The following is a 12,717-nucleotide window of genomic DNA, read 5'->3' on the forward strand; positions in this document are numbered from 1 at the left end:
TTTGTTTCCGACGTTAGTTGCATTTTTCTTTTCGCTGACGCTTTTCTCTAGAGGGACTCATAATGATGAGCAATTTGGAATTATTCACCCATTTTTACAGCTGGTTGGGTAATTTTAGTGTAGCTGTTAAGGTAGTACTACTTACTACACAGCTGTCAGCTGCTGGGTGGGTGGGATTGGAACCAATACCCTTCAGGTGCAAAGGCAGCAGCTCTAACCGCCACTTTCCCAGCTGTGCACTAGTTTGGCCCTGCGGTCATGTAGCCCGTGCAGAGTATCTTTAAAATTGATGAAATGAGCTAAACTTGCTGTTTAGCTTGCAGTGGGATGTGTAAGGCCAAGGAGGTATGAAACGCTGTGACTGAAGATTAAATATTGATATTTTCTGCTTGTAAATTAAAGTATCTCACTGGACAAGTTTATGTCACATTGTTTCAACTGGGAAGGGGGTGCAGTGGCGCAGTGGGTTGGACCATAGTCCTGCTCTCCGGTGGGTCTGGGGTTCAAGTCCCACTTGGGGTGCCTTGCGGCGGACTGGCGTCCCGTCCGGGGTGTGTCCCCTTCCCCCTCCGGTCTTACGCCCTGTGTTGCCGGGTAGGCTCCGGTTCCCCGTGACCCCGTAAGGGACAAGTGGTTCTGAAAGTGTGTGTGTGTGTTTCAACTGGGATTTAAGGAAACTGATGTTTCTTCGATATTTTACTAATGATCTTTGGACACAATATGGACCAAATATGGTGTATTTTGAGAAAAAAACAAATGTAACTTATGTATTTAACTTTATCTATCAGGTATCAATACAGTAGTATGAGGTAGTGGGGTGTGTGTGTGTGTGTGTGTGTGTATATATATATATATATATATATATTATTTTTTTTTTTTTTTTTTTTTTTTTTTTTTTTTTTTTTTTTCCCCTCTGTAAGGTATATGTATGCAATTTTGGCACAGCCTTACAGTAATTCTTAAAACAAGGTACCGCTTTACTGAACGGGGGGGGGTGCAGTGGCGGTGGGCCTGGGGTTCGAGTCCCACTTGTGACGGACTCGCGTCCCGTCCTGAATGTGTCCCCTCCCCCTCCAGCCTTGCGCCCTGTGTTGCCAGGTCCGGCTTGTTGCGACCACATACAGGACAAGCAGCTTCAGCCAGTGTGTGTGTGCGTGCGCGCTTTACCTTGGAGGGAACAGTAAGGTTTGGTTTCTTTCAATTATAATTATTCCATTATGGTCTCCCTGACCATAAACTACTATATTTGTTGTAAGTTTTCTGTTCACCGACACTTTTTATCAGCAGTTTCCCTAGAGGGATTCACACACTCCTGCATTTTAAAATAGTGTTTTTACCTTAGAAACCACCAGCAGTCTCTCTACCAAGCAACACACTACATATGATGTCACCATGTAGCCTATATAGCCCTCTTCTAAACCGAAGGTTGCTAGTTTGAGTCCCATTCCCCGGTACCCCACTGTGCAAGAATGCGCATACGAAACTACTGTTATTACTGAAATCCATTATAAAGGGCTCGGTAGGGAAGTGTGGCAGCAGAAAAGGAAAAGAAGGTGTGTGAAAGCAGGGCACGCCGGCAGATCGGAAGGTTCTAGACTGGGGGGGGTGTGACTGGAAAACTATGAATCTGAGGGAAATTATCACAACTTTAATATTACCTAAAAAGAAAACTGCTCAAGTACAGATGTCTCCCTTTCTGTTTTCAGTTTCCACTCATCCACTAGGTGTTGTGGAAGATTTGGATCCAGTCCCAATTGAATTATCGAACCCAAGGGTGGTTTTTAAAAGGCAACGAGGCATCACCCTGTATGAGAAAACCCCAGAACACGGCCTTCGCCCATCGCTAACACCGCACTTGGGTTCGATACTGTGACCTTGCCTTCAGCATGTCTTTAGACGGGTGTGGGGTCAAGTCCCTATTTCCACGTATTTTGTCCTGAATTTTACAATAATTATATATGAAGTATACAGTACTTTTATATAAATGATATACTTTTACAATATATAACCCTAACCTAATAAGACGGGGAAGTTGGTGTGCAGTAGAGTCTTGTTTTCCCATCATTTTAAAAACACACTCAGTCTTTTTTATTGTGTGTCTAAAAATCCGATTCTGTAAGCACTGTTATATAAGCTTTCAAATGAAGTGCGTGCAGGCTGTTCCAGAAGCTTTGAAAAAGCGATACAACCTAAAGGAAGGAAAGTCGATATCTGGTTGGTCAACAGGAATTCCTCTTTATTTTGCAGCAATACAGGGAATATATTATTGAAAAATAGCCATATGTGACATTTCAAGTGTAACATGTCCAGTTATATTAATAACGTAATTACAACAGATACAGGAGGGAAACTGTGAACGTAACCATTAAAACTGGTTATGATTCATTATTCTTCATTAACTGTATTTCTGCACAAGTTCAAGAATCGGTTGTCGAAGTTTAAATATGAATATAAACTAATTTAATACTGGAAATTCAATCACTATGCAATAATAATTTTTTTTGGGATTAAATAGCTATGTGAAGTAAAGTATTACATTTTTTTTTTCTTCAGACAGTTTGTTAATAATAAAACAGTGAAATGGTGGGCAATACTGTTCCTGTTTTCAAAACGTAGTGAAATGCTTTACTTTCTAAAAATAGGATCATAAAAAGACCTAAAACAGGCAGGCTGAACATTGATCCCTTAGCGCTGGTCGCAACGCGGTACTCGAGACGAAGTTCTCGTGCTCCTCGCCGTGTCCCCTGGCTACTTGGTGTGGTTCTCCACCCACCGGCAGAGCCTCCGGGCGTACGCCGACGGGCTCACGGTGGAGAAAGTCTTTCCTGGGTAGCGCAGTCTCTTCCACACGTGCTCCACCCTCTTCCTGAAGCCATAGACGGTGAAGATGTCGATGATGCCCACAAAGTAGCGCAGCTCTGGTCCGTCAATGACGTGCAGCGGGTTCTTGAAGTTGGGCAGCAGGCGGCGGTTCTGGGCCTTGAACTCCTGCAGGTCCAAGTCTACGGTGCCCCCCGGGGGGCGGCTGTGGAGCTCCTCTAGGGGTATGGGTTCTTCTCCTTCTGTGGAAAGGGCATTCGTCTCTTCTGCCAGCAGGGCGGCGCCATCCTCCAGCGCTGTTCCGGGAAAGGTGGGCGGGTCTGAATCCGTGGGGGCAGAGCCTGCGTACACTGACCTAGACCAGCAAGAAAACGAGATCGGGGAGCTCATGGTGTCACCAACCTCCGCTGTCTTTACGCACTCGAGAGGGAACACCTTTGGTCTCCATCAGCATTCATATTACATCGGTACCCCTTACTTTTTTGCCTGGAGCTGTTGGGCACCAGCACCACCTGCTGCATCACCAGGAAGTTCTTGATTAGTAACGCCAACTACAAACACATTTGAATGGGAGGCTGCAGTTCTGAGCGAGCTGACAAACGCAGACATACTTCTTGGCACGCATGATGAGGGTAGCGAAGGAGTGAGTTCGGCCTCGCTCGTCATGGTGTAAGGGCTGATGGGCCAGCAGCAGGCTGTAATCCAGCACGTTGAGCCTCCGCAGGAAGCTTGTGTCGATCTCAACCTGCCGGAGCAGCCAGGAGCGCTGGTGGTCTGTAGAAAGCAAATGGAGAAGGATGACCATGTGAAGACCATGAAGAACGTGGAGATCTTTGTTATCATGAGCTGCAGTTTATTTGGTTACATATGAATCCTCATCCTGGAATTATGCAAAACGCTGAAACGTATCATCACATTGTTTCGCCCGGGTCTTAACATCGTTGCATTTGAGAAGGATTTCGTCAGCACCCTGAAGAACGAAAATTGATCACAACTGATCCTTTTAATACGCGCCAACATAGTAGTAAACATCTTTGAGAGCTGAGCATCTTCTTTTGATGGTACAGCTTTTTCCCCCAGTCACCCAGTTAATCGGAACGGAGCCATAGCGGATGTTCAAGCGGTCAAAGAACTCCTACCCAGAGTGATGAACTTTCCCTCAAAGTTCATGTCCTTGAGGACCACGATGAGCTGGCTCTTCTCAGGGGCCGGGTCGGTCCACCTGCTCACCTCACAGCCCTTGATGTCATACCTTGAAAACAGGCCCAAAAATTAAGGGCTCAGACCTGGGAACCATTGAGCCAAACTCCTCAAAAGGTCAACAGTGAGGTCACTGACCAAACACCCTACCTTGCATTAATCCTCTCGTCAGGATAAAACACGCTCTGCATTACAATGAAGTATTTCTGGAAAAAAAACGCCAACAGATTAGTCGTCCTTCTTTAAAGTAACGTAACTATGATGTTTGCCTTTCTGTTCAATAAATCCTCCATTACCTCCCTTTCATGGGGAATTTTAATCCTGTGGACCCCTAAAAAAGAATAGAAAATAAATCAGAGCAAATCATACATATGTCCCGTATGTCATACGTTTCGCAATTATTTCTACAAAGTGAACATATACAGATGATGCAGCAACGCTTTGGCAGATTATGACTTTGCTTTTGTCTTGCAGTTTTGAAATTGTTAGGTCAAGGGGGTCACACTGCCAGACTCTCTCACCCAGGAACTTGACAAGCAAGGAATGGGGATAGCTCTCCAGGTGCTTCGTGTAGACCCTCAGGTTGGCCAGAAGGAACCTCACTTCCCGTTTGTTCTGCGTCTTCAGGAAGAACCTCTTGTCGTTCCTCGGGAAAGGGAGCAAGAGGGAAGGCAGAGGACATGGACACAAGACTAAAATCACTGTCAGAATTGAGCTTTCCTTGGTCTTCAGCTCCATCTGATGCATCTACTGACTGTTGACCAACAGTGGTTGACCAACATTTTGAGTTCTACCTAAACAATGTTGGTGAAGCACTACTAACAGAGCAAACATGCGGTGTGAAGAAACACGGTGGGAGGAAAGGGGCCAGGGTGTGCGGCGACCCAGCGGTCTCTGTACCAGGATGGGTGGGTGGTTCCACACTCACGTGAGGAAGAAGTTGGCCTTGCTCTTGGAGTTGCTGATGAATTGTAGATAGCCACCCTGGGAGGCCAGCGAGTGCTGGTACTCCTTCTCCTCCATGCCAAGGGAGCGACGCAGCCAGGCGAACACGGGTCCCGCGAATGTCTGCATCCGGAAGCCCTTAGGGGCCACAGCCATGGACATCACTCATGATTACCGTGGATTTTCATACAGGAGCATCTTAATCACACACACACACACACACACACACACACACACACACACACTTTCAGAACCGCTTGTCCCGTACGGGGTCACGGGGAACCGGAGCCTAACCCGGCAACACAGGGCGTAAGGCCGGAGGGGGAAGGGGACACACCCAGGATGGGACGCCAGTCCGTCACAAGGCACCCCAAACGGGACTCGAACCCCAGACCCACCGGAGAGCAGGACTGCGGTCCAACCCACTGCACCACCGCACCCCCTCGCATCTTAATCAGTCCAAAATAATGCACAAAACGTAAAGCGTAACAGCGAACGCCGATAAAGCAACATTCACTGGCTCCTCAGCTTGCAAACGCAGTAGAGATTGGAAGTTCATCACCCCAAACTCACTATTTCCAATAAGTCACAATCGATGATGGGTTTAATAAAAGCTGACACTCCAAGAGATACATGACGCAACAAAAATTTTGAAAGTTTTTAGTTATGTGGATTTTTGCGTTGATTAGGATTATTTAAAATGTACGAATTACAGAAATACCACTAGTTCTTGTAGAGTGTCAGTTTTAGTTTGGTACTTCACAGCCATTGGAAGATTGTAGAAGGCACTAGAACATTCTAGAAAGTATGAGATTCCAGAAGGTACTAGAAAATTCAATGCTTGGGACCTCATGCCAAAATTCACCAAAACATGCTAATTTCAAGAATGTGGAATATTTTTCCACAAACTGACATATAATAGAAACTAACGCCAGAAATACACTTAATCTAACTGAACCGAATGGAAAACGCAAAAAAAATCAACATAATAAAATTTTGGTTACGTTATGTTGGAGGTCGTCCCTCATTGGCAGTGAGTTAAATGCACTTTACTGCCACCTATTGGCTGGTTTTGTAAACACAGGTCATGTTTGTCCTGCAGTGAACAAAAATTGCAGAAAATACTGTAGGTGTGAAGAAAATCCAATTACAAATAAATACATAAACTGGTGACAGGAGGAGCCGGTGTATTAACCACTGACAAAGTTCTTAGAAAAATTACGTTTTAATTCGATTTCGTGGCTTTATTTTTCGGGGCAAAAGCACAAAGGCGAGGAAGGAAGACAGCTCCTGTCCTTCAGTTCCCTGGACCCCTGAATGACCCCAGCAACTGCTGTAAAGTAGCTCATGAGAAATTGTTTATAAAAATGCATAACGATAGACAAAATGAAATTTGATCCACTGAATTAGGGATAACTGACACTGAAATCAAAACATTTTTGCTTAAATCAAAGACATTAGAAAAGAAAGAAGTGATTAAACTGACTGCACCTTGTGTATCTGGGTGATGTCCATTCTGAAATCTTCTTCACACAGCTCATTCTAGGAGAAACAGTTGTTTGCAGACAGTTCATTTTTTTCACAATTACATAAAGGCCATTTGAAATATCGCCATATATTATATACAATGAACAGAAATGCAGAGGATTTTTTGTAACCCTCCTATTTACTGCATTCGTATTTGGGCTTAAAAACATTTTTCATAGTTTCTTTAACAATCAGTATTCATTTTATTCATTTCTCTGAAGTCACAGAAATGACACAACAATTCTTCTTTAAGTCCTGACTGATGGAAAATGGAATATTTAAAAGGCTGCCCTGAATCATAGGGATAACAAGGGGGAGGGTGTCTATAAATATTCAAAAAAGACTAATGTGCCCCCCCCACCCAATATTTGTGTGTAACTCCGTTTTTTACTATTGCTCATATTCTTTGGTCTTCCCGGTACCTGAGAAGGTGTTACACCACTGCTATGAATGCGGGTAGCAGTGAGGAAGTGAGATGTGAACATGACTCTTTGTTCACCTCTTTAGTAAAGTGAAGTGTTGGATGTGGAGCGGTGTGTGAGTTGGGGCGGGTGGACACAGTGTGTGTGAAGGTGACCTGTCAGCTGTTGCTGGGCGGTGGGGGCTGGGACCAGTGTGACGCAGGCTTGGCAAGGCCCCACGGAATGCCCATTGACCCGCACGCTGAGTCAGCAGCACGGCTCACAATGCGGGGGCGGGGGGACGGAGGGGTCACGAGGGAGCACCCTCCCCCCCTACATCAGAGCATGGTCAATACAAACATCAAGCAAGTCAGTGAGCAGAGAAACTATAACTCAGATGGGAGTTCGTTAAAGTTTTGGGGCTTGTGTCGGGGGGGGGGGCGGGTGAGCTCTCGATTCTCTTTCCCATCGACACTCGGTGACACACGGAGCTCTGCTCACTCTCCTCTCCCCGTCCGGGTCCCAGGCTGTGGGGGAATATGTGGGCCAGTCCATCGCACACATATTTTATATAATTTTCTATAGAATTTTAATTCAGTCAGTTCAGTCAAGTGACAAAATACTTTGTTAAATCCACCTCATCATTACTACTTATCATTATTTACTCATGATAATAATAGTCAATTTCACTAAAGCAACTTGGAAAGTTACATTTGCGCAATATTCTGCTTGCAATGATATGCACATTTATACTGGAGGGTAATGTAATATTTACCGTACTCCCGTAAAATTATTACGAGAGGATGTACAGGGTAAAAGCTGGTGTAAATGGTGTATAATAATAAAGAGGGCATTGATATCGGTGTCATCCTGACTCAATGGAATGAGCATCATCTCTAAGAGGAGCCTCCGTGTTCCCAGCAATTATTTTGCACCCCCCTCCCCCCACCATCAGCACCACCTTCGGTGCAGCCACAGGCCCTTGGTGCAGCTTATACCCAGAACACACTTCCTCTCACTGGGTAATTAGTGTGTCTCCAGCGCCGCTCTGAATTACAGATGGGCTCAGAGTGACGCAGGGAGACGTGAATGAAACCTGCCCCCCCTCCCCCGTGCTTCTCCACCACGTGATGACTCACGGACACACACGAACACACACAGCTGGGTATGAACGCTCGCGCTTGGAAAATGATGGTATCGGCAGCAAGTCGGCTTCCAAAAAATCAAGGGCTCGCAGCAGATGTGTCTTTTTTTCTTCCCCTCCATCATGATGTGAGTCGGAAAAAAAACCAATTCAGTAACTCAGAGTCAGATGGACACATGCAGCCTCCTGCAAACGTTTTCAAATATTGCTGAATCAGCTGTTGCTCTTATAGCGAAACATGTGCTCAGACTAAATATTTAAAGGCAAAATTATTTCTCTCCAGACTGAAAAGCCAAAAACTGAAATATGCTGCTGGCATAAATATTCCGAGCCCACCGCCTGATATTTTATTGAGCTGCTTTTGGTTATGACACCTTCAGGGCTGTTTGAGGAGGGTGTCCGGTGGTTTGGAGTGATGTTTGTCCGGTCATCTTGACCAGTTTGCACCAGCTCATCGGTCAACAGTTGTGGACTGAAAAAGTGTTCACGCCCTTTTCTGTTCCACGAAAGTGTTGGTCTGGTGCTGTGTTTGAGATCAGTGCTTTAGCTGAAAGATAAAGTTTCTATCTAGCTTCGTAAGGATATGACTTTAATGAAAACATAAACTACACAATGACTGTTTCGCTGTACTTTGGCAGCACGTGAAAACATACAGAGGGTGTGAACACTTTTGCAAAGCATTGTGTGTGTTTATGGTGAAATTCACAGAGATCAGTGAATCATTATATATTTCCCACTGACGTGTCCTCGGAAATAAACGGATAATGCTCACTGCCAAGATCATTACACACACGCATCATCATCAGGGGAAACCACTTGTCCCATATGGGGGCGTGGGGAGCCAGAGCCTAACCCGGCAACACAAGGCCAAAGGCTGGAGGTGGAAGGGACACACCCAGGACGGGATGCCAGTCCATCGCAAGGCACCCCAAGCGGGACTCGAACCCTAGACCCACCCGAGAGCAGGACCCAGTCCAACCCACTGAGTCACTGCACCCCTCTGCGTATGTTTATACATACCAATACAATCATCACACACCAACAGTAACTTGCAAAATCCTTTGACAGCTCAGCTAATTGTTTTGAGAAATATTTAATGAGTCAGTTATGTATTTATAATAACACATTTGTTTGGTTATAATGTATTTATAAGTGACTGTCCAGAAAGGGAGAAGGCAACGTTACGCTCACTCACCGGAAGCGGCTGGTCGATGGTGCTCTGGATGGCGGTCGACAGGCCCTCCCTCATCATGCAGGTGAGGCTGTAGAACTCGTGCTGAGGGTCGATCTCAAACAGTCCCAGTAGTTTCCACTGCTGCCGAAGACCCCCCCAGCGCCGCCGCTTCAGCGTGTGTGGGCCGCGGTGCCCCCCTGGGCCCTCCACCTGCACGGAAACACCATCTCTGCATCTCCCCGAACATCTCCATGTGTCCATTTGCCTGGGGTGGTGGTGGAGTGGGGGGGGGGGCTACGTTACGTTACACTTGACTAAGGAAGCTATCGGCAATGGTTCCAGCAAAATATCCACTATAAATGGGATAAATATCGTCCTTTGCATTAAAAATGCATAAAAATACAACCTTAATATGTTTTTTTCATATTGAAGCCGCCCGGATCAAATTTAAGACCCTGGTTATATCCTACAAAAGGTCTGAGCCCCTGCTCCTTCTGCAGAAATGTCAGTAGTTGTAATTTTTTAAGAAATTATTCATCATGGCTGTACTTTTCACTGGACCCTAGGCTATAATGAGTGTGAATTAATAAGACCCTGGTTTGTGAATTTAATGACCAGTGTGTGTAAATTTCTGTGAATTTAAGACCCTGGTTATGTCCTACAAAATGTAGGTCATAGGCTTTCTCCAAGTCCACAAAACACATGTAGACCGGATTAGCGAACTCCCATGCCCCTTCAATTATCTGTGAGAGGGTAAAAAGCTGGTCCACCGTTCCACGGCCAGGGCGGAATCCGCATTGTTCCTCTTCAATCTGAGGTTCAACTATCGGCCGGAGCCTCTTCCCCATCACCCCAGCATAGACTTTCCCGGGGAGGCTGAGAAGTGTGATACCCCAATAGTTGGTACACGCTCTCCGGTCCCCTTTCTTAAAAATAGGGACCACCACCCCAGTTTGCCAATCCAAAGGCATTGTCCCGAAGGTCCATGCAACATTGCAGGGGCGTGTCAACCGTGACAGCCCTGCAACATCCAAGGCCTTAAGCAGTTCCGGGCGGATCTCATCCACCCCCGGTGCTTTGCCACCGTGGAGCTTACCAACTACCTCAGTGACTTCCACCAGGGAAATGGACTCTGACAGCCCGAAAGCCTCTGGCCCTGACTCCTGTAAGGGAGGCATATCACTTGGGTTTAAGAGTTCTTAAAAGTACTCCTTCCACCTCCCAACATTGTCCTCATCAGAGGTCAGAGTTTCTCCACTCCTGCTAAACACAACCTGAGCGAAACTCCTCCGACCCCTTCTGAGCTGCCGGATGGTTCTCCAGAACCTCTTTGAAGCCGACCGATAGTCGTTTCCCATGGCCTCTCCAAACTCCTCCCATGCCCGGGATTTTGCTTCTGCAACCGCAGCCGCTGCTGCTTTTTTCACCTGCCGGTACCTGTCTGCTGAGTCAGGAGTCCCCAGAGCCAACCAGGCCCTAAAGGCCTCCTTCTTCAGCTTGACGGCTTCCCTCACCACCGGTGTCCACCGGCGGGTTCTCGGGTTGCCGCCCTGGCTGGCACCAACAAGCTTTTGGCCACAGCTGTGCCTGGCTGCTTCCACAATGGAGGTTTTGAACAGGATCCATTCAGACTCCATGTCCCCTACCTCCTCCAGGACATGGGAGAAGGTCTCCCGGAGATGTGAGTTGAAATCATTCCAGACAAGGTCCTCCGACAGTCGTTCCCAGCACACCCTCATTAAACGTCTGGGCCTACCGGGTCTGTCCATCAGTTTTCCCCGCCATCTGATCCAACTCACCACCAGATGGTGATCACTTGACAGCTCAGGACCTCTCTTCACCCGAGTGTCCAGAACATGTGGCTTCAAGTCAGATGAAACGACTACAAAGTCAATCATTGACCTTTGGCCCAAGGAGCTCTGGTACCAAGTACACTTATGAGCATCCTTGTGCTCGAACATGGTGTTCGTTATGGACAAACCATGACTAGCACAGAAGTCCAATAACATTTCACCACTCGGGTTCAGATCGGGCAGGCCGTTCTTCCCAGTCACCCCCCGCCAGATTTCCCAGTCATTGCCGACGTGAGCATTAAAGTCCCTCAGCAGGACTACGGAGTCTGTAGGTGGAGCCCTGTCCAGAACCCAACCCACCCTCTCCAAGAAGGCCGAATGCTCTGAACTGCTGTTCGGTGCATAAGCACACACAACAATCAAAGTCAAAGCCCGGCCACCAGGCGCTCACCTACGAACACTACCCCCAGGCCTGGCTCTAGGGGTAGGTCCCAGGCAGGGTAAAGTTTTTCTATTTCCTTTTTCATAGGGTTTTTTTGTAATGTAACGTAAATGTTTATATGCATCTCAAAAAAAATTAGCTAGGAAGGTGATCAGGAATCGTCGATATTCTGATAAAGTTTTATGCAGCTACTCGTGTGATGAACATTGGTTCATATGGTGGATGGAAGCAAACTAACTGGACTTAAGAATCACACGTGTGCATCTATGTCTCTTTCTCCTAATATAATGAACACTTTGTATTTTCGATGAGATATACGTTGCTTTGGAGAAAAGTGTCTGCTAAATGAATACATGCAAATGTAAAACTGACCACTATCAGACCACTATGATATGCATTTAGGTCGTATTCCATGAACCTGGGTTGCCCACTCAGTCTTGCATAGTTTAATAGTTATGTAGCTAGGCAACCACCCATTTAGGACATCGAAGTTACGCGGTAGCAACTAGTGGTTGCAATAAAACCCATATATCTAGTTTATTGCACCCGGTTAAATCAGTGGTGTCCAACACTGGACTAAATAAACAGTGATACCTGAATAACCATATAAATGGTATCTAACCACTAGTAAAATGACATTAAATTGTTCATAGTGACGGTGAAGGTCTGGTTAGGAAGCACATAGAGTTAGTTACCTAATTAGATGCACAACAGGAGAGGGGTAACAAGTTACAGTACCATGTTTTAGTGCATGTGGAGTTTGAGGTGACTGAGGCTTACAACACATGTATGGTCAGTGTAACCCACATTGGAGCAGACAGATACATTTATTTATCAGACACTGTTCTCCAAAGCAGCTTCCAATGAACTCTATCTAGTGTTATCAGCCCACACACCTTATTCACCATGGTGACTTACACTGCTAGATACACTGCTTACAATGGGTCATTCATCCATACATCAGTGGAACACACACACTCTCTCTGTCACTCACACACTATGGGGGAACCTGAACAGCATGTCTTTTGAGTGTGGGAGGAAACCAGAGCACCCAAAGACTTCCACTGCTAGATACACTACTTACAATGGGTCACTCATCCATACATCAGTGGAACACACACACACTCTCTGTCACTCACACACTATGGGGGAACCTGAACAGCATGTCTTTGGAGTGTGGGAGGAAACCAGAGCACCCAGAGGAAGCCCACACAAACACAGGGAGAACATGCAAACTCCACACAGGCTGAGCGGGGATTAAACCCACGTAC

At 46.2% G+C, this 12,717-nt stretch overlaps 1 protein-coding gene across 1 annotated transcript; it reads right to left on the minus strand.

Moving 5' to 3' along the window:
• Window positions 1-2,589: 2,589 nt before the first annotated feature.
• Window positions 2,590-9,357, minus strand: LOC108921866 (phosphatidylinositol 4-phosphate 5-kinase-like protein 1). The gene is made up of 9 exons (XM_029259618.1): window positions 9,233-9,357; window positions 6,457-6,507; window positions 4,949-5,103; window positions 4,542-4,666; window positions 4,317-4,351; window positions 4,171-4,226; window positions 3,960-4,072; window positions 3,432-3,594; window positions 2,590-3,175 (listed from the first exon to the last, which is right to left on the minus strand). The coding sequence occupies exons 1-9, from the start codon at window positions 9,287-9,289 to the stop codon at window positions 2,749-2,751; spliced, it is 1,182 nt and encodes a 393-aa protein (XP_029115451.1). The 5' UTR covers window positions 9,290-9,357; the 3' UTR covers window positions 2,590-2,748.
• Window positions 9,358-12,717: the final 3,360 nt, after the last annotated feature.

This window comes from Scleropages formosus, chromosome 17 (genome assembly GCF_900964775.1).
Source record: "Scleropages formosus chromosome 17, fSclFor1.1, whole genome shotgun sequence".
NCBI lineage: Eukaryota > Metazoa > Chordata > Actinopteri > Osteoglossiformes > Osteoglossidae > Scleropages > Scleropages formosus.